General features: G+C 49.1%; 2 protein-coding genes across 5 annotated transcripts; one reads left to right on the top strand and one right to left on the bottom strand.

The window, feature by feature from the left end:
- The first annotated feature begins 1,451 nt into the window (after positions 1-1,451).
- Positions 1,452-16,887, top strand: LOC104370459 (E3 ubiquitin-protein ligase RNF113A). Of its 4 annotated transcripts, XR_015222875.1 has the most exons (12): positions 1,452-1,551; positions 1,845-1,921; positions 2,037-2,141; positions 3,586-3,693; positions 3,976-4,085; positions 4,286-4,392; positions 4,942-5,031; positions 5,920-6,013; positions 6,686-6,792; positions 7,246-7,520; positions 12,306-12,361; positions 15,882-16,887. XR_015222875.1 is itself a non-coding variant. In XM_086626715.1 (10 exons), the coding sequence occupies exons 1-10, from the start codon at positions 1,452-1,454 to the stop codon at positions 7,332-7,334; spliced, it is 987 nt and encodes a 328-aa protein (XP_086482841.1). In that variant the 3' UTR covers positions 7,335-7,979. The 4 variants fall into 4 exon arrangements, 1 of the variants encoding a protein (XP_086482841.1); XR_015222874.1 differs by lacking the exon at positions 12,306-12,361; XR_015222873.1 differs by lacking the exon at positions 15,882-16,887 and having other exon boundaries at positions 12,306-13,141.
- STRADA (STE20 related adaptor alpha) lies at positions 9,508-20,215 on the bottom strand. The gene is made up of 13 exons (XM_086626714.1): positions 20,192-20,215; positions 20,014-20,097; positions 18,592-18,649; positions 17,703-17,731; positions 14,265-14,367; positions 13,628-13,749; positions 13,388-13,496; positions 13,148-13,271; positions 12,085-12,256; positions 11,322-11,426; positions 10,917-11,158; positions 10,393-10,435; positions 9,508-9,697 (listed from the first exon to the last, which is right to left on the bottom strand). Exons 2-13 carry the CDS (start codon positions 20,047-20,049, stop codon positions 9,545-9,547), a joined length of 1,296 nt encoding a protein of 431 aa, XP_086482840.1. The 5' UTR covers positions 20,050-20,097; positions 20,192-20,215; the 3' UTR covers positions 9,508-9,544.
- Positions 20,216-21,127: the final 912 nt, after the last annotated feature.

Raw genomic sequence — 21,127 nt, 5'->3', positions numbered from 1 at the left:
GAAAAGGCTTGCTGCCAGCAGGAGCAAATAAACGAGGAATTCGAGTCCATGGTAAAATGAGCTGTTGCTGAGCAGATCCAGACCAGGCGACAGGGATGGTCACACGTATCACGCAGCAGGAGACTGGCAGGGCTGCAAAAGCAGTGTCCATCTGGGCACGGGGAAGAGTGGACGAGCGTCCAAGGAATCGCCACGATGCCCCGAAACGAGGGCAGGCGTGTGGGAAGCCTGCAGCAAACGAGCCCTGCGCAGAGCACGGCACCTACATGCTGCCCTGGGCTCTGGGCATGAGCGCACTGGCACATGGGTCCCGTTCCCAGGCTTAGTCTGTCTTCTCTTCCCACGGCATCGCTCCGCAGGGATGGGGTCTGGAGGAGGAGAGGATCCTGGGGGACACAGGATGGGTGCCAAGCCGGGGCCTCCCCATGGGAGCTCTCCTGGTGCCAGAGTCCTTCCTGCAGCCGCTTCGCCTGCGGCGAGAAACGCTGCAGGTCCTGTCCCCGTACGTGCACAGGCACGCGTGTGCACACACGTGTGTATGCACATGGGCACGGACATATGTGCACACGTGTGTACGTGCACACGTGCATGCACACCCACATACACACACACAAAAGCACACACGTGCACTCACACATTCTCACACATCTGCACACACATGCACACGCACCCGCACGCCCTGCCCACACATCTGCGCACACCTGGGAGCGTGCACACGCACATGCACACGCACCTGCACGCCCTGCCCACACATCTGTGCACACCTGAGTGTGCACACGCACATGAACACACACCCGCACGCCCTGCCCATACATCTGTGCACACCTGAGTGTGCACACGCACATGAACACACACCCGCACGCCATGCCCATACATCTGTGCACACCTGAGTGTGCACACGCACATGCACACACACCCGCACGCCCTGCCCACACATCTGTGCACACCTGGGAGCGTGTGCGCGCACATGCACACTCCGGCGCTCACACTCCCGCGCACACTCCGCCCGTGCGGCCGGGGCTGCGGGCGGGGCCGGGGTCCGCCCGGGAGGGGGGTGCTGGGGCTCGGCTCCTTTCCCCGTCGCTATGGCGACGCGGCAGGCCCCCGCAGCCCGCCGGGCCCGAAGGAGATGACGGGGGCCGCGGCGATGGGGGCGGAGGGGCCGCGCCCCCCGCCCCGCACTGCACCCCCCGCTGCCGGGGACAGGAGCCGGAGCGCCCGAGGGGCCGGGCCGGGCGCGGGGCGCCGGGGGGGCACCGGGAGCGCAGAGCGGAGCGGCCCGGGGCCGCGCCGAGGGGCTGCAGCCGCCCGGGACCCCCCGAGACCCCCCCGGCGCCCTCCGCTCGGGGCGCGCGGTCCTCCGCGGCGGCAGGGGGCGCTGCGCCGCGCGGGGCCGCCGCTAGCGCCGCTCCAGCAGCCCCGGCAGCCCCGGCAGCGGTGGGCGGCGCAAGATGGCGGAGCCGGGCACGGTTTGCAGCTTCGCGTTCAAGAAGCGGGGCCCGGCGGCGGGCAGGGGGCGGCGCAAGCGGCCCAGCAGCGACCAGGAGCGGGGTGAGGCCGGGGGGCGCTGGGAGCCGCGCTGATCCGGTACCCGGAGGGGGCAGGGGAGGGCCTGGGGCCGCCCGGAGCGCTGGCCCCGCACGGAGGGGCCTCGTCGCGCTGTCTGAGCGGTGCGGGTGTCCGTGTGCTGCAGGGGGCGAGGGGCTCCTTCCCGGGGGTGCCGCCGGTCCCCCCACTCCTCCCCGTGGGCGTCGCCAGCCCGCAGAGCCGGGGGCCGCCAGCAGAGCCGCCCTCGGGCCGAGGCCCTGCCTCCGGGCGCGCCTTACCCCGGCTTTACTCCGCAGAGAGCAGCGGCGAAGAGGGCAGCACGGTGGTGCGGAAGGAGCGGCGGCGGGAGACCCCCAACCCCATGATCCAGAAGGTAAAGCGGGCACAGCAGGGCACTGCTGCGTCCCAGGCTCATCCGCAGGGCGCTGGCACAGGCTGGCCGCAGTGGTGGGACCTGCCGTCTCTCATGGTGCTGTCTTGCCCCTCAGACCAGGAGGTGCGTGAAGGAGAGGCCCGCCTACGCAGTGAGCAGCAGCGACGATGAGGATCTGTCGAAGGAGATTGGAGTCACGTACAAATCGACAAGGTCGGCGGTAAGGACTGGTCAAGAATGTGGTTCTGGGGTTTTGGTCAGGTGGGACTGGCAGATCCCACGCTTGATAGAGAGAATTTGCCTCTGCGAACGTGGGATCACCTATTCCTTTTTTATCAATAGATGCACCTCCCTCTCCCTTCCTTCTTAATAGACAAGCACCTTGTGCCAGGTTTATTCTCCTGATAGCCCCTGCATCCTCAGGAGGCCGTCTGAGATTGGCCTTTCCCTCTCAGAGGTAGGAATTAAAACCCCAAGATGCCACTGGACTGGCCAACATCGCAGAAAATTTTCAGGAGAGGGAGCACTTGAATCAGGTTTGCCCTACTGTTGGGTTTGTGTTTTTAGTTTTAGACCATCTTCCCTCACAAAGAATTCAAGGCGATTTAGAAGGTGCTCCCATCTTTATCCTTGTGAGTAGGATAATGATGAAGTAAAAGCTGCAGAGAGAGGTCATTGTTTTCTTGGGGTGTCCTGTTAACATCTGGAGTGGAGAGAAATCAGCTGTGAAGGTTTGGGCACAGCTCAGACTGCTCTTCCCACTAGATTTTTCTTTTAACTTTCCTCTTGATCCAGTGAAGTTTTTCCCATTAGTATGAGCCTGCACAGGACATGAGAAGGATTCAAGGCAGATATCAACACATGAGCCTCTTCAGACCTACTTCCTTGTTGTCTGTGCCTCTCTGTAAACTGGGAGTAATGCCCAACTGTCTGCAGTCACAGCTGCAGGGTCAGACCCAGGTCTCCTTGGCACATTAGAGATAAATGCGAATATAACCTTGTGCTGTAATTATTCACTGCTTTGACTGCTGCCACGGGGGGCAGCGTGTTCTCAGTCTTCCTTGCTGTAGGAGAATGGGAAGGGGAACAGGAGAAGATGACAGCTTTGAGGCTCCAGAAGCTTTTGGCCCCTAACTTGGATTTGGTTTTACTTGAAGCTGGCTGTAATTATTCTTTGGTTTCTGTGCAGCTGTTCCTGAAGATCTGATAAAACCTAGGGATAGGTGTCTGTCTAGTCCATTAAAGAGGAATCTAAACCAGATCACTGTATTAAAACTGAATGAAGCCACCCACAGCTGGCTTAGAAGTTCAGACATAACATCCTGCGTGTGGGCGAGATGGTCTCATGGTTGAAGTGCTGGATGTGGGAGACCCGAGTTCAGCTTCCGGCTAAGCGTGAAGGAGTAAAGTGAGGAGAAGTGTTTTCTGATGCTGCAGGCTAAACCTGAGGAGCACGGGGTAATCAGCACTCTGGCCTCTGCGAGCACTAGGCTGCATCCAGCCCATGGGAGATTCTCACTGGCAGGTGGTAAGAGATGGTAGAAACTGGTGGAAGGTAAAGCAGGCCATGTCCAGTACTTGCTCTGTGACCGATCCTCCAGGTAGCCAAGGAGCTCTCTGTCTTGTATGGGTTTTCTCCGTCACAAGTTCTTCTTGCTTTTCAGAAACCTGTTGGCCCAGAAGACATGGGAGCAACAGCAGTGTATGAACTGGACACAGAGAAGGAGAAAGATGCCCAGGCCATCTTTGAGCGCAGCCAGAAAATCCAGGAGGTGAGTCAGCTGTGCTCTGAGGAGCTAGTGCTCTGCAGCAGGAGTACACGTGCTTTACTCATCCTTTCTATGCATCGAGAAGAGTTTGAGTCTCTTCCTCCCTGGAAGTTTGAGAAGCCAAGAGTGTAACTCTTGTAAATAACAGGAATTTTCTGGCTTTATTGGCATCTTGGTATTAAGACAGGCAGGTTTGGGAAGGGAGATCGGTGTCATAGAGGTGAAAGCTAATCTAAGTCATGAAGCTTTCCTGATCCTTAGTCACCTTTCGTTTTGCTTTCCTAGGAGTTGAGAGGAAAGGAAGATGATAAAATTTACCGTGGTATTAACAACTACCAGAAGTATGTGAAGCCCAAGGACACATCGATGGGAAATGCCTCTTCAGGAATGGTCAGGTAGGTTGGGAGGAGCCTCAGAGGACTGGGACCACAGAGGAGCTCAGGCACCATTCCCAAAAGCACCTGTCTGGGGCTTGAGCTTTGCTGTTGCTGCCAGCTTCTGTCTAACGAGTCCGGTGTCTGGTTCTGACCAGGCCCCCAGGGGCCTTCTCCACTGCAGCCACGCAGCTGGCCTGAGCCTTCTCCCACCCTTTCAGGAAAGGACCCATCCGTGCCCCGGAGCACTTACGGGCCACGGTGCGGTGGGACTACCAGCCTGACATCTGCAAGGACTACAAAGAAACTGGGTTCTGTGGCTTCGGAGGTGAGTGGGTGTTACCTGCAGCTGAACAGGTGCTGCACCAGATCTACAAAGGGATCCAGTCCAGGTTGTGATCCTGGGTTTGTGGCACCAAGACATGCACTTACTGGTTTGCAGACACTTGTTTGCAGAGCTGGTGTGTGATGCTGTTGCAGAGTTGTTTCATTTAACGTTCTTGTCGTTTGTGTTGGCCCTTCTGAAAGCTGATGGCCTCTAAGCCATGGTTATAAGAGCCCAGGGAGGGATCCCTGGGATATTCCGCTGACCCACATTCCCACAGGTATTCTGGGCGCTGAGGCCATCCATGTGAGGGATGGGATTTCCTTTTCTTTGTCCCACTTCCCATAGCTGTCGTGGCACACAGAGCACGATCCTTAAGGCCTGTCAGCCCTGAGAAGGATCCTGTGCCTGCTCCGGACACGGGTGGGCAGGGAAGCAGTCAGGTTTCACCTTCTGCTGGCCAAAGCTCAGGCTGCCCCCAGATGAGGTGTCCTTTTAACAGCTAGGCTGTGCAGGGTAGAGTGTTAATTCTTCTTCCTTCGTGCTGCTCAGACAGCTGCAAATTCCTCCACGACCGCTCGGACTACAAACACGGCTGGCAGATCGAACGGGAACTGGATGAAGGCCGGTATGGAGTCAATGGTACGGCACCACCCCTCTGCTCTCCCTCTCCCTAAGCTAACGGTGGATGAGGCCACCAGGTCCTGCCTCTTGTCATGCCCTAAAGGGAACATGACTTGGGGATACTGGATCACTAAGAATGAGACAGCAAAGGACCCATTTCAAAGTGCATGGACCATGGGTTGAGTTGATACTGGACAGAAAGGACTCTCTATTCCAAAGCCGTTGGAACTCCCTGCTGCAGGGGAAACCTCAATGTCAGTAGCCACTGACAGTGCTGAGCAAATCAGCTTCTTTCACATAACTACTGGCTGCCACCAGAGAGAATTCTTTCCTCTGGCTCTCTGTAAGGATAGCACTGCTGTTGTGTGGGTCCCAGCAGTGAGCTGTGTGGAGGTGGGAGATGGGACCATCTCCTGCCTCTCAGATGCCCAGGAGGTGGGAGGCTTTCACGCAGCATCACACCATTATTTCTCACTCACAGTGTCCCTAGCTGTGGCCCAGAGCTCAGGAGTGCTGCTTACAAACCACTGTGCAGTTGTGGGGAAGAGGGTGTTGTCCGTTCATTTGGAGCCAAAGGATTTGGTGGCAGCTGACTTGGAAGAAAATGAAAAAATAGGAGGAGGCTGGAGGATATGTCTCTTTATAGCAGTGAGTGGGTGAGGTAGAAAAGAATTTGCTCTTGTGAGATGAGCAGCAAACACGCTGGCTCATTAGACCTAATTATATCTCAGTCCCACACGTGTTCTTGACATCAGCAACACCCAGATGCCAGAGCTCCATTGTTTCCAGCAGAGATTCAGTCCCACCTGCTGTGCTCTCTCTATACTGAATATTTCATGCCCCACGCATAGGCTCATCTGGCTGCTTCTGCTCTTTCTCCAGTCTGGTTAACTTTCTCTTCTGCAGATGAGGAAAACTATGAGGTGAGCAGCGATGAGGAGGATATGCCTTTCAAATGCTTCATCTGCAGAAGCTCCTTCAAGAACCCCGTGGTCACCAAGTAAGTGGTGGTTTTGGCATGGGGAGCCAAGTGTCTGCCATCGATCCAGTTCACTAGTCCCTCACTGTTGAGGCAGATACAAACACTGACCACAGGCTGGTAGGTGGAACCTGCCATGGTTTTCTGGTGGGTGGAGAAAGCCTCTGGTAACCAGGGAGTCTCATAACTGCATCTGGAGCATCTTCCTGGAAGGGATCTCAAGCCTGTGTTGTCCAGGCACCTTTTTGATTTCCACAGATGCTTCCTCATTACATCATCTTTCCCCTTATCCTTGAGATTTTGTTTTCTTGCCTTCGTTCCTCCTGGACACTGATTGGCACGCTGCGCTGCGTGAGCAGAGAAACAGGCATGGGGAAGCCAAGAGCTTGGCAAGGATGAGGAGCAGGCTGGAGGCAGTGTGGACATCACACGCTGCCAGCTCTCTCCCACACTGCTGCCTGTCTTGCTGGGTACCTGGTGTCTGGAAGAGCTCCCTGGTGGCTCTGTGTCATCACACCACATCAGTGAAGCCGTGCTGAAACACCTTTCATGGGGACAACACTGCAGAGGAGGCTCTGCTTGCAGATCACTTTTGCATCCCCCAGGGACCAGCAGTGAATAATTTCTAACTGGCTCCTGGACACAGTGATTGTAGCTGGTGACTTGCAGCGGTGTCCCTCTGTCTCTGTACAGGTGTAGGCACTACTTCTGTGAGAGCTGTGCCCTCCAACACTATCGCAAGTCCCAGCGCTGCTACGTCTGTGACAAGCAAACCAACGGAGTCTTCAACCCAGCAAAAGGTAACGGGCACCTGTGGGAGAGGGGGCTTTCAGTGGGAGCATCTGGAGCAGCAAAGGCACCAGCTCCTGAGGCATCTTCTCGGTGTTGGGCCTGGCCCTAATCTGGAGCTCACAGCTCTTGGCTGCCAGCAGAGCGTCCTTTAGTGCCAGTCATGGCTCGGGTGGCTCCACAGGTGCAGAATGAGCGTCTGTGCTTGCCCAGATGGGAGCATGACTCCTGGTGAGGGTAGGGGGAGTGTGCCATGGGAGCAGAGGCAGCAGCTTGTCTGTTGGTGTAGCTGGTGGTCCGTAACGCGCTGCTGGAGTCTGTGACTGTCACATCTGATGCCCTGGACTCAGCGACAGTGGTAGCTGCCCTGGTTCTTGTGGACATGGGTGTTTACAGGACCTGGGCACCTGGCTTTGATGTGGGACAGCCCCTGGAGTCTCATTCCGCCTATTCCTGTTTTTCAGAGCTCATGGCAAAATTGGAAAAACACAAAGCAGAGGAAGAGGAGGAAGAAGAGCAGCAGCATTCAGACCACAGAGAGGATCCACAATAGCAGAGCACCCTGTTTTGTATCTAGCTGAATAAAGCTTTCATGAGGGCAAAAAAAGCTCACAGCAGTTGCCTTGGGGCCAGCAGCTGTAGCCAGTGGGCATGTGTCCAACCTGCAGCCACTAAAACAGTGCCCTGACTGTGCTGGACTCCCTGGTTTGCTGCTCTGCGAAGGCACAAGACAGAACAGGTAAGGTCAGACTCGAGTCCTGGCTGACTACTACAGCTGTTGGCTACCACCAGGACCCCAACAGTAGCCTCTGAGCGCAGGGGTGTGCCTGGGGCAGGTGTGAAGGCTGTGCAGTCAGTTACTTTTTTTGACCAAAGTGCTGCTGTTTCACTTCTGACTTTGCCCTGATCCTGCTTGCTTCCTGCGGTGTAAGCAGAAAACTATCTCTACCTTAAGTCAAGGCCATGATCTTTGAGCATGTGGTGAGCTGAAAGCAGGGAAAGGGATGAGAAACATTAGCTTATGTTAAGTTCATCCTTCACCCTAAAAATGCTAACTCAGTGGAAAGCAGGAGTACTACAGCTTTTCTTGCTATAGCAGCGATTCAGTCCCTGTCCCGGCTTCTGGGAGAGGAATACGGATTTTTCACAAATGCTAGGAAATTAAGATCTACTTACTATAATAAAATTGTAGAGAAGTAGAAGTTCTTACAAACACCCCTGCTCTGGCAGAGTGAGTGCACTCTACTGCAGCTTTCAGAAAAGCCAGAGCAGCTCTTCACAGCTGCTTTCGTTGGAAGTGGTATGTTTTTGTAAAGTGAAGGCAGTTGCAACTAACAGTGCTGCAAGCTGCTGTGGTGGCAGCAGCCTTTTAAGTAAGGAAATGAGAAGAGAGGAAGCATGCACAGCCAGCCTCTGTCATCTGTGACCCACTCCATCATCTTGCAGAAACAGCAGACTTAAAAAAAAAAAAACCCAAAACTTCAGAAATATTTTATTTGTTTTGGCAAAAAACTAGAGTAAGAAACTTTATCTGGGTTCAAGTACAGTTTATAAACACAAGGAGGACCTGTTGCCAGCACCACTGCTCCCATCAACCACAGCTGCAGTGGATTCTCAGTGCTTCACTGAAGAGTAAAGACTTCCAGCACCCATGGTCCTTGGAAAGGTCAAACGAAAAGCCTTGGACACACCTTCAAACAACAACTACCATGGAACAGGGGAGAGCTGCCACACCAGCAGGGCAGAGTCACACAGCCACGTAAGCAGCAAGGTTTTACCTGTCAGTCAGTCAGGGAAGGCAGAACAGCAATGGTAACAGAAGGCTTAAGATCAATTCCGTACATGATGTTCAAAGAAGAGTCTTAAGCAAGAGGACTTAGCATAAAAATCAAGTTATTTTTCCTCTGTGCCAGGGAATGTCACTGAGAACAAGCTGGTATGAGTGCTACGTGCTGTGAAACCAGCCCAGCTAACGGGAGGCTCGACTAGACGTGCTGTGGGGATGAAAAAAGCTGGTGCATTGCACAGGCACACACACTCATGTCGGTGACCCGGGCAGCTGTGGGAGCAGAGGCTGGAAGGCCCTGGCTGACCTGGAGTTCAGAGTGCTCAGCATCAGCTGAGAGAAGTCTCTTCAAAAGCTCTCCAGAACTGGAAGAGAAGAATCCAGGGCTGCAGAGGAGTGCCTGATGCAGCAAATGTGCCTGGAAGATGATGTGGTCATCTTTGATCTCGCTCCATCACAAAGCAGTGACTAAATTTAATAAAATCCTTTCCCCACCCACCCACCCTCCAAAGTTACCCTGTAACAGTAACTGGATTAGCTCTAAGAACGCCCCAAACGAAGAGCTGCCTGCCTCCCCTGAACTCTACGGCACCCTTAAAAGACAAAGAACCAAAGAGGGCAGGGAAATGCAGCCCTCAACTGTGACATGAGGAAGCCAGTGATTTTTAGAAATGTAAATAGACTAAACAGACTCACTCAACCCCTTTGAGTGATCTACCAGTGCTCAGCTGCATGAACTGGAGTTCTGGGCACTGCACCATCTGGAATACTCCACAGTTCCCTGGGGTTGATCCTTCTCCAGCTCAGGTGTGTCCATTTGTTTCCAGGCTACTTCCTAAGTAAAGAGGCAGTTAAAGTTCCTTCCCAAGGACCTGTAAACTCTTCTATGTGTAACATTCATCACCTTTTATGAACAGGACCAATAAATTACAATTGTCCAGAAAGCTCCTCCAGAAGCAGGTTTAGTCTCTCTTTTTCTAGAATTCCCAGTCATCCACATCCAACTGCTCCAAGTTTGACACCAGCCCAAAAATGCCACTAGGATCCTGGGGCCGCGTTCCTTCGAAATTGGTGATTGGGGCAACGGGGCGGAGAAGTTCAGGGAGTGCTTCAGAAGCACGGCGCTTGATCTGCACAGAAAGGAGAGAACTTGGCTACTGAAATGCTTCCCCACAGTTGCCAGTCACAGGTGAGCAGCAACAACGTGTGGTTATAGACAGAAAATAAGAACACGGTGTTATCCTCCTGCCTGCACCAAGATGTGCAGGGCTCTCACACCGCATCTTCTAACAAGAAAGTGCTTTGCATACAGTCTTTCCAGCAGCACTTGGGTACTGGTATCCTGGTACTCCCCTCAGTGAAGCACCAGGCCAACCCTCAGCTTAGAGCAAGCCAGGCAAATCATTTCAGGGGCAGGAGAGCCTCTGCCTCTTCCCATGCCAGGGCTGGAGCTTGCCAACCTGCCACACAGCTGCAATCAATGCCTGGGTCCCCTCAGTTCAGTCTCAGGAAGGACCAGGTTAGGACTGTCTTGCCCCAGTACTCCATAGTCTGTGGGTGAAAAGCTTCTGGCATACAGGCCAGGCAGATTTACATACTCTGTTTGGAATGAGGCAGAGATGCGCTGAGAACAGCCCGTCCTCCTCCCAGGAGGATGTCGGGATCACCAAGCTGCACTACAACTAGTCACCAAACCAACTTAATCCTTTCAGATCACAGAAAATACAGCAACTTGACATTCCCACCCTCACGTTCAGCAACGCAGCAAGACAACAACTGTAGAAAAGCCACTGTTCTTTATCTGTAGATTAAATGAGCTCCTTACCTGCTTGAAAAAGGGATGATTAAGCAGAGTGCCTGCACTTGGCCTGTAGAGAAATTAGAATAAAGTAAGTACACAAGAACTTGTGTCAGTGTTTCAAGTCAGGTAGTAGTAGTAGAAGAAAGAAAAGACCAGGGTCCTTCCTCCTCTCTCACATCCCAGCTATAGGCCATCTCCCTTTTGTAACCAGTACCGCTGTTCATTATCTTCATATGAGGTTTTCTGCAAGCAGTTCAACCTTTTTCTGTGCAAGTTACCTACTTGCACACCCCAGCGTTTGGTCAAGGGAAAGTTTCTGAGCAGCATGGTATGCTAGGGAAGTTTGTCATGGCTAAAGACAACCTCACACTCACTACAGAGGAAAACAGTTCTTGATCACGTCCCATCATTGCTCTTCTCAATGTATGGAGCACATACTCACTCCGCCGTGCTTTTGGAAAGAAAACTTTCAACAACTTCTCCTGGCTCTCACAGTTTCATCAGCCCTAGAATAGTGCAGATGAAGAGCAGCTTTCACCTGGCTTTACCTGAAATCGGGGTTGCGCTGGAGGCACTGCTCTACAAAATTGTGGAAGTAGGTGGAGAAGGTCCGGAGATAAGGGTGCAGGGTTGGCTCTCCATTGGCTGCTCTCACATTGCTAATGGCCATGCTCTCACCCATCCCATAGTTAGCACTTGAACGAGAGGTCTTCATAGTCAGCTCATCAGCAGGGATTGTGGTGGTGTCTAGCAGGCAGGGAACAGTTCCATTCAGCTTTTCCAAGAGCATCTGGAAGACAAGAGGCATAAGCAACATCACACAGAGAAAGACTAGACAGTTAAGATTTCCCATTCAGGTACGCGTGGCACCCTTCTGTCCTCACATCCCAGTGCAAGAACGCAGTTCCATGTGCCAGGACAAAGGATGAGAAGGAACAGCTTTTAAGCCTTACCTGAGTAGAAGGCATGTCTTTAAATGGTACATGTCCATTTGCCAGCTCACAGGCTGTTATGCCTACACTGTAAATGTCAGATTTTGCATCGTAACCCTGGAGATTCTAAATGAAAAGCAAAAAAAAAAATTAGCTATGTGGACTTAACGTGATTGCACGGGCAATACCCGTGATTCAACACGCAGAACAGCAAACCCAAATGATTAGAGCAGCAATAACACAACCCAGGTACAGGATGGTTGGTTGTGCTGGTGGGTTTTTTTGTTTGTTGCGCAGTTCAGGGCAACATTTACTTAACTGAAATCAGCTAGCTAGTAGGGATGGCATTCACCTTAGGGTAACTGGCATCTAGTGAAACACTTTGCTAATGGCAGAATCAGAGGTACCTACAAGAAAACTATTTAGTCAAATAGATCAGATCAAATCTTACCCATTCGCCCTGCACCCACCCCAAATCATTTCCTCTAGCCTTTCCCCTTCCTTTTCCTTGCATTCGTGCACCTTCCTCTGGATGGAAGGAAAAGACAATGTTGTAACATGGGCTTCTCAGCAATTGCCCCTTTGACAGGAATACAGGTTTCTTCTTGCTAAGCATCACTGGTTTTAAGGTGAAAAGGATAGAAAAAAAGGAGAGAGCCCATCACGAGAAAAAGTAGCCCTGTGGCACCCCCACGCACCCCCCAAACATGTCATAAGAACTCAGAAAATTGTACAGAGAGAGCATATATCACTATAAACTAGGTTTTTTTTCTTTTGAACACACCTGCTGCAAGACTTCAGGACTGAGCCAAGGCAGGACTTTGATGCTGTATTTGGGAAAGTCATGAACAACTTTGAGTCGCTGCCCATGGTTGATCATACTGAGATTACTTCGCAGGCCAGAGAGGTACACCTTGCCGTCCACAGAGATGAGGATATGGCTGGCTTTAACACTCCTGGGGAAAAAAAAAAAAGTAAAAATAAAAATAGTCATGTTCCTTGCAGGTTTCCCAGGAAGACTTAGTGCGGAAGGGACTGCAAAGGATTTGAGGCAGGCATAGGTAAGCTGAGTTTCTTTTACAGTATGCACAATAAAAGTAGTAGCCACTAATAACCTAGAACTTTCAGCATCTGAAATTTACTCCTGCAACAAAGGAATGTACCAAGAGAAGAGGAAAAATATGCTAAGAGTGGAGACAGTGATTTAGAAAGAAATTAAGAGAAGTTGTACTAAACAGAAATTCATCCTCAGCGAGCACCTATGGAAAGGATAAAAGCCCACTTCACTGGACAGCTCAACGTGCAGGACAACACTTGGTAAGTCTCCTACCAGGAGACTGAGATTCCTCACGACCATCCTGAATGCTGTGCAGAACCACTTCTACAAACTACCAGGACTCTATTCACCCACTGTGCAGTTCCCAAAGGATGTTTCTGTGGCAAGGAGAAATGCAGGACTAAAGGTTGTGGACTCAGGACCTTCGACAGTTACAGGACAAATCCCATCCCCTCCCTGTCAAGTCTCCATTTAGAGACTATCAATAGTATCTGAACAGAGTCTTAACAAGGCAGCCTGTCAATGTGAGTGGTGTTTTGCTGGTCTTTGGACTAAGTTTGCTCCACAGGGACACTTTCCCCCAGTTTAGAAAGATCAATGACACGATTTCCCACAAGTATCAAACTGGCTTGGCTCTAACAGCAAAGTAACACCAAGCTTTGTAATACGTTCTGCATCTCTTGAACTATCCACTCTGCTCTAATGATGAGTATTATTTCTGAGAACTTCCAACAGAAGGAAAACAGATCACCTTTTTTGTTTGTTTTTGTTTGCGTTTTTAAAAAAATACCTATGTACATAGCCCATATGGTGGATGTAGTCAAGTGCTTTCAATACGCCTTGGAGGATATATGCAATAGCCAGTTCACTCATCCCATCCATAAAATGGGTACAGATTAAATCTTTTGCAGAACCTAAAAAAAACCAAAACCTTTAATCAGTCAGGAAAAAAGCCATGGATACTTCACCTCTTAAAATTTCATTTCACAGAGTATGATGGCCAGACAAAAGGTATTCCCTCTCCACCTACCATAGGCCATGAAAGACGTCACTACCCATAGCTCATTGTCAGCTATGAAAGTTGCTTTGTATGGCACGATGTTAGGGTGGTTGAAGAGCTTGGAAACATGAAGTTCCCCCTAAAATAAAAAAAAAAGATATTTGGTTCAGTTTAGTAAATGCAGAAATATGAATCCAGTATTGATAAGCACTGCTCTTGCTGTCTGCCCTCTCCTAAACTTGCACCGTGGTATTAGTGGATTCGTGTTACCTGCAAGAACGTGACCATTTCGTTCGTGCAGGCCTCCAAGTTCACTCTTCTGACTGTGACATACTCCCCTGTGGGTTTGTATCTGGCCAGGTTCACAACCATCAAGTCTTCAAAGCCTCTGCCTGAAAGAAAAGGCATTGAAGCTTCAGCAAGACTTCTGGAAGCACACGCTTCTGGGGAACTCCTCTGTCCTTGACCCTTAAATAATCTTTATTTACTGAAGCTGGTTTTTGCCTTGTGAAAAGAAGTAATCATTCCATCAGATACCACCTTCCTTGGCATGTATCCCATCGAGAGAAATCCTCCTAGCCAGTAATATTACCCTGTCTTTCAAGTTCAGAACTGAGGCAGAAATCAAATTATCCGGCCACAGCCTCACCAAGGACAGGGACAGGTTTCGGGCTGCTTCTGCTGACTTTGTACTTCACACTCAGTATCATTAACCCACTATGTGCCTCTTTCGGTTGAAAACCTTCAGGTCTGGCATCTTATTTTTTATTAAACTGATTTTAAAATAAAAAGGACAGACATCTAACATCAAAAATACGCAATCAATCAAGAAAAGGCCAACAAATCTGCAGAAGTTATTTTCTTTGCAAAGCAGACTTTCAGTCCTCCAGCCCACTCGTAGTATTACCTATGATAGTGAGCAACTCATAGCAGCTGCTGTCTGGTAGGAAGTTGCTCATGGTGTCCCGTTTAGGGGAAGAAGCTATCGACTCGGAGCTCGCCTCATTTGTCTGGGGGAAAAAAAAATAAAAGTCAGGTCAAAAGAAATAAAGATCACATCCTAGAAAAAACATCTGCTCCTTATATTACCATACACCTCAAAATAAGACAGTACTGAATATAGGAGAGAGTTTAATTGCTGTTAAAATAATTTTAAACAGTTATTTCTCAGTTGAAATCCAGGAGATGCCTCGTTTCAGAAGATCCAGACATCTGTGTTTCAAAACATGTAACCTTAGCAGGTAGGTTCTTAATTACTCTAAGGTCGGATTTCTTTAGGAATAGTTGGATAAAGCCAATTACTATTCCCCAGGACAGCTCAAGCCCTGCTTTATAGTAACTACCTTCCTCCCATTAATTCCAATCTTCTGTGCCACCTTTTCCTTTCAAAGGAAAGCTTGTTCAGAGCACCACTGTGTGTTCCTGTCTGGTGAGGGGGTTTCTGGCTTTCAGCTGCTCAGCCCAACGGTAGGAGTGATGAACCAACTCAGCCCAAGATATGAAGATCAGACACACATGAAAAAAGAAGCTCCAAATGAAAGCAAAAACTGAACTGCAAAGCATTAGTGCTTACAGAAAAAAAAAAGAAAAAAGACCCTAGAGCACACGGGGAAGCAGCACTCCCAGGCCTGTCAGCTTCTCTTCACTACACCTGACATAAATCTGTCGGCTTTACTTACACACACATCAATCTTTCCAAGCAGGATTTTGCAGAATCAATATTCTTGCAAGTTCTATTGTACCTTTCAACTCCCTCAAATTTCCAAAGTCACACGGAGAGCATCATAATGGGGATCCAAATTTATTTGGTGTCTAAGATCAGATTTAGTTATCTCAAATTTCCAGCACATTAACTCCTCCTGACATTTGGAACTCCAGCTCGTTTTTTCCACCTCATTCTTCATCAGCTGCAAATGCCCTTTATCAGACCTTTCCTCACGGTACATGGAGCAGAAAAGGCTTGCGCATTTTCCTAGCGTGACAGCAAATACTCTTTTTTCCATCACTGAAAGATGGAAACAACACAGTGACAGCCGAAAAACAAGGAACTTGCTGTTCTACACTCAGTCCAGGGTAAACGCAGTGCAACGAGCACAGACATGAATCAGCCACAAATCACCTTTGCGTCCCTAAGTGTACTTTGGGAGTAAGCTAACAGTCAGAATTCCCAAGTTCCACCTTTCAGCTGACTGTGAGCAGCACCCGCTTTACCCCTCTCACCCACCTTTAAAACAGGTGTATTTTTCAGTCAAGGGAAAAAGCAAAACTTAAGATTTATGAACAGTGCTACGATATAATTGCAGCTCAAACAACTCCAGCACAGCAACTCAGTCCTGTTTCAGGACAGCTAAGCCCTGAGATCTCAGCAGTCTCAAATCCCGTTTTTTTTTTCCCTATTCCCAACACTACACAGTGCTGTTGCTCGGCTGGCAACAGGCAGCAACTTTCCATTCACAATTTCAAACTTCTGTTAAAGATGCCTGTCAATTCTGACTTCAATTGTGTCATTCTTTACTTCTTCCAGCAATTCCACAGCGTCCTGTCAACAGTGAGATTGCCAGGAGAGACACAGGCAGATGGGAACCTCTGAAGCAGGAAGGCACCACCACGGAAATGGAAGCAGGAGGCTCTGATAAGCAGCGTTATGGAGCAATGACAGCTGGTGAAACACTGAGCAATGTGTAAGTGGTTTGCTTTAATAAAGTCCACTCCAGATGCAGCATAAGCCAACAAAACAGATGCAAAAAATTAAATAAATTTCATCTTATTAATAGTGAAGGTTGTTTCAACACCAGCCTGGAAAAAGACTGTAAATTCCCTTTTAAAATGTCTTCCAGTACATCAGAGGTCTTCACTCACCTTTCTTCATGTTAGCAGTGACCAGTAAGTGAGAGTTAATGCAAAAGGAGCTCTACCAGAAACTTATCAACATCATACAAGAGTTTTAAAACAAAAAAGTTAAACTGAAATGTCATTTATGAAATACTGCAAAAAAGCTCCTCAGTGGTTTCACACAGGACAACTTTTGGTGCATGGGCAAAAGCAAAAGCAGCTGCAAAATGAAGTCAAATATGAGTAGCTTTATGGCATGACATTCATTAAGAGCTGGCTTTCCGGCTTGTTGATCTGATTTTAATTTGAGTTAGATTTAAAATTCATCTTTGAAAGGCAAATACTGTAATAAATACCATTAAAAGACCAGTTACGTGATGCTAGCAAGGATCTGCGTTTGCCAAATGATGTTCATCTGAATTAGGAAGAGGGAATGTCATTTTTGTTCTGCTGCCTTCCTCTCCACCTCCTCATTCCCTCACTCACTTCCAGCATAAGCAACAAAACTCTTCCTCCCATCCCTCTTCCCAAATTATATACCTTTTTCTATAGCCCTGCTGGAATAAGTAAGCTTTTCTCTAGATGTAAAAATCAAAATGAGAGTCAGCAGTGCCACTGCAGAGGTGACCAAACCCCGGGTGAATACTGTAACAGAAATAAACCAGATGCTAATCTCCATTTGCGTCCAGTCCAGCATATGCACAACGCTCAGCAATTTAAAAAAAGGTGTGAATTTACCTGACTCCATACAAACCACTCCACATACATCTCAGATTTTCAGCTTTGTGCCAGTAAACTACATTGTCACAAAAACCAATTATAAGCAGCCTGAACTGACACAGTTGTAACCAAATCACACTTAATTTGTGTTTGTAATTAGCTTAAACCAGAGCAACACCTGCACACAGTATCACAGTGGTTTTGAACTGCCACGTTTTGGCTGTACGTTTTTGAACAAAACTCCACGTTTGCTAGGGATTTTTGGTTTTAAGAGGCAAAGCTCTCTAAGCGTGCACGGAATTGGCTTTGGAGACGACCAGACAACAGGAGATGAAGTCACCTCAAACTGGAAATTACGTGATGTTTGGTTTGGACATTGAAGCCTGTTGCTGCTGGTTTTGAACACTGATTTTCAATGGTCAGAGTAAGTTTTTCTGGGCCTAGTTTTCACATAAACTAACGTCTTTTATTCTAAAAGAGAGTGATAAGAGATTAGCATCTCTGAAGACTTTGAACTAAATCACCTCAAAAAAGAGACCCCTGGGGGGCTGAGGGGAGGGGGACAATGACACAAATACAAATCCAAGAGATGAAGTTTGAAGTTTTGACTTGCCACGTATAGTTTGAAAACCACACACCAAAATCCCCACTCCAGGGTGAAACCTGTTTCCACACTTGTAGAGCTAAATATAGAGATGAAATATATAACTAAGATAAAAAGAAAAATCAAACTTCCACAAGGAATAATCTCCATGCAATGAACCACAGCACCACAGCCTGCAAAGTCACTTACTTTTCTCCGAGAGTCACCCGGAGGCTGCTCTGGAGTAAAGAAATTAATCGTTCACCATGTTGTGTTCAACAAATACCCGTTAAAAATATAGTTGGAAAACTCAGTAAATAACCCTGCATGATACTTTTTGATACCAAATATATAACTTTTTTTTTTTAGCAAAGACATTTAATTTACACATAAGGTTGCAGCACTAAAAATAATCAAATCGTAGTACAAGTATGGGAATTAGAGATTCAAACAGTGCTCCTGTTCCTGTATTCAACAGAAACGTGACTATTTTTTTCTCATACCTCTCACCACATTCAAAAATGACATATCTACTTTGCTTAAATACAGAAGCAGCTATCTACAGTTTATTTAAAGTAGTGAAAATTCTTTCACTCCACTTGGAAGCTTAAGACCTAGACATCCTTCCTATGCTCTGATTGCTTTCCATGTCACTGATAGATCAGGAATTCTGCATCCTAGTGGGAAATTTCATTTGTTATGCACAAAGCAGAACAGAAACCAATTAGCTCTCCCGCAGGCACACTGTGGAGCTATCATCAGAGTTTCAAAACCCATTTTTACTCGGAAAATTATAATTAACTTTCCTAAAACCCCAAATCTATCTTTTGCATAAGTAAAAAGTGGTTACACTAAGACATGCAGAACGCAGGGTCTGAAAATGGTACTGACATCATCATGAAATTGATTCCCAAATAACTTGCTAGATCTTGGACACTTCCATATTAACTTTATAGCTTGAATAACCAGATTTATTCATCTCCAACCAGATTTATTCATCTCTCTTACTGTTACGACACGTTTCTACAAACCAATTAACAGACCCTGTGGCTACAATAAAACATTTCTAACCATGCCATCTAATTAGAGGAAAACTTACCTCCAAACAGTTCAAACTCTCTTAAGCCCTCAACAATGAACTTTTCAGACACCCACCGCTGAAAGAAAAAAGAAATCCCAGACAATGAGTTATTCCATCTAGAGACAAGCTGCTTCTCCCCCACCTCCACAAAAAAACATAAGAGAATTGTAACACTTCAAGGATTCTACTGTGGTCTGAAACCAATTAGCTGCGATATCAAAGTTACATCCTTACTTTGGACAAGGATATCCTCTTCCTGTGCCACTGTGATGGCATGCACCCAGCAACCACGTAGGTGCCACTACGATGGCATGCACCCAGCAATCACATAGGTGCCACTGCTCTTCCTGACCAGCACGTACTTACCATAAAGTTAACATCATTTTAGATCATTCAAACAAGAACCTTTAGACATGCATGTACAGCAAAAATAGTAAGCATGCTACATCCCTTAAATAGGCACATAGAAGTTGCTTGTCTGGGTGTAAAAAAAAGCTTCAGCTGTTTACAGTGAAGTGATGTCTTAAGTATTTTATTCATATATCTATTGACTGAATGCAAAATTAGAACATAAGTATTTTAAAGTTATTGTTCTCTTTGAGAATCCATGCATAAAATTCACAGCAAGCATGAGGTTGTGCAGAAAAATGCTTCTACTGCTTTATTCAAGTCTGTGATTCAAAAAAAAAAAAAAAATATATATACAGGCCTACATAACACAGCAGAATATGCAATTTTAGGCTTGCAGAGCACTGATCATGAAGCTAAATAAACAGTCACAAACGCTCCCATGTTAGAATTTGTCTACAAAAAACCAGCTTATGTTTAGCACAAGGGAAGCCAGGCCTAGAGAGCACCGACGAGTCTTTAGGTGATGGCGCCTCAAAACTCGTATACAACAACATAAATTTTAAGCATTAAGTGGTTTTCTCGCATGAAACTTCCTCACTTAAACCTGACGAATTAAACAAAGCAGTTGTGTTTGGCTTTCTGAGCTAAGTTTAGGGGGAAAAAAAAAACAACAGAAACTGTCAGTGGTGTGACACTGCTGGGGTGGTAACTTACAGAATCATGGAATCAGGGAATGGTTTGGGTTGGAAGGGACCTCAAAGATCATCCAGTTCCAACCCCCCTGCCATGGGCAGGGACACCCTCCACTACACCAGGTTGCCCAAAGCCTCATCCAACCTGGCCTGGAACACTGCCAGGGATGGGGCAGCCACAGCTCCTCTGGCAGAAAGAGCTCCTTGAAGCACGGCAGGAAAGCACGAACACCACCGCGCTTTTTCTGAACTGCGACGCGGATGACAACCGCTGCACCCCGCCGCCACCCCGCCCCGCCGAGGGCGCGTTTCGCGGGGACCCCGCGGTGCTCCCCGCGGCCCGCCCGCTCCCCCGACCCGCCGGCGCCTGAGGGGGCTGGGGGCGGTCGACACTCACCCTAATCCGCTCGGGTTTACTTACGAGAAAAGACATGGACCCGCGTTGGCGTGACCGCGCGCAGCTCGCGAAAGGACGGGCGGCCTGCGGGCACAAGAGCCGGTCACCCCCGCACGCCGGGCACGCCGGGCACGCCGGGCACCCCCCCCGCACCCCGGCCCCCCCCCGCGCCCCTCACCCGCTCCTCAGGCCGCGGCCGCCGCTCACCAAGAGACGCTGCGCGTGTGACGCCAGCACGCCGCCACGTGACTGCGGGCGCTCGCATGACGCCGCCTCTGAGGCGCGCAAGGGGCCGGCGCCATGTCGGCTCCCTCCGTGAGCCCGGGGAAGGCGCCCCGCCCGCCCGCGGTGCCGCTGTGTGCCCGCCCTGAGGCGGGGCGAACCCGCCATCTCGGTCGCCCCGGCCTGCGCCAGGGGAGAGGCGCCTCCCGCGGGGCGCGGGCCCGCTGCCGGCAGCCGCCCCTCACAGGAGCGGGAGTCGCTGCCCCCACCCGGGCAAAGAGGCTGCGAGGCGAAGAGGTAAGCCCGGCCGAGGAGAGCAGGCAGGGGCGGTGGTTCGGTCACGTTCTACTCGTTGGAATGTTCGTTTGGCAAAATTAGCTGCCACGGCCCACACGTGCGTGGGACTTGAGGAAAGCTGTTGGCTCAGCGAGAGCACAAACTAGCGTTTCCTTTCAGAAGGAGGCGAGACAACGCCATATTAATCTTTAAGTAGTGCTAAAAATCTCACATCATCTACATTAGGTTTGGTTTTAAATAATTTTACCAACCATTATGAAACCAATATATTTGTATGTATCAGGTTACAGACATTTGCATGTAAATCGGTGTGAAGTATCCCTGGAACAAGAAGTTTAAGCAATTACTGTTTCAACAGCAGCTCCTTCTTACTGCCTCAGGACCGCGTTGGCACAAAGCATCAAACAAGAAGATGCAAGGCGCCGTTTCCCTGCAAAACTGTGAAAAGTCTGTTACAAGCAACAATAAAACGCCATCGAGACAGGAAGCATTTATAAAATGCAGAGCGCTCTCAGGGAAGTGCCTCCACAGGGGCATTCACTTCAGTCTCCCCCTTTATATCCAAAAACCTGAAGTGATCATTTACCAGATGAAG

This window comes from Tauraco erythrolophus, chromosome 25, assembly GCF_009769465.1.
Source record: "Tauraco erythrolophus isolate bTauEry1 chromosome 25, bTauEry1.pri, whole genome shotgun sequence".
Lineage (NCBI taxonomy): Eukaryota > Metazoa > Chordata > Aves > Musophagiformes > Musophagidae > Tauraco > Tauraco erythrolophus.
Note: the sequence above shows the minus strand (reverse complement) of the source record. Positions and strands in the feature narration are given on the sequence as shown.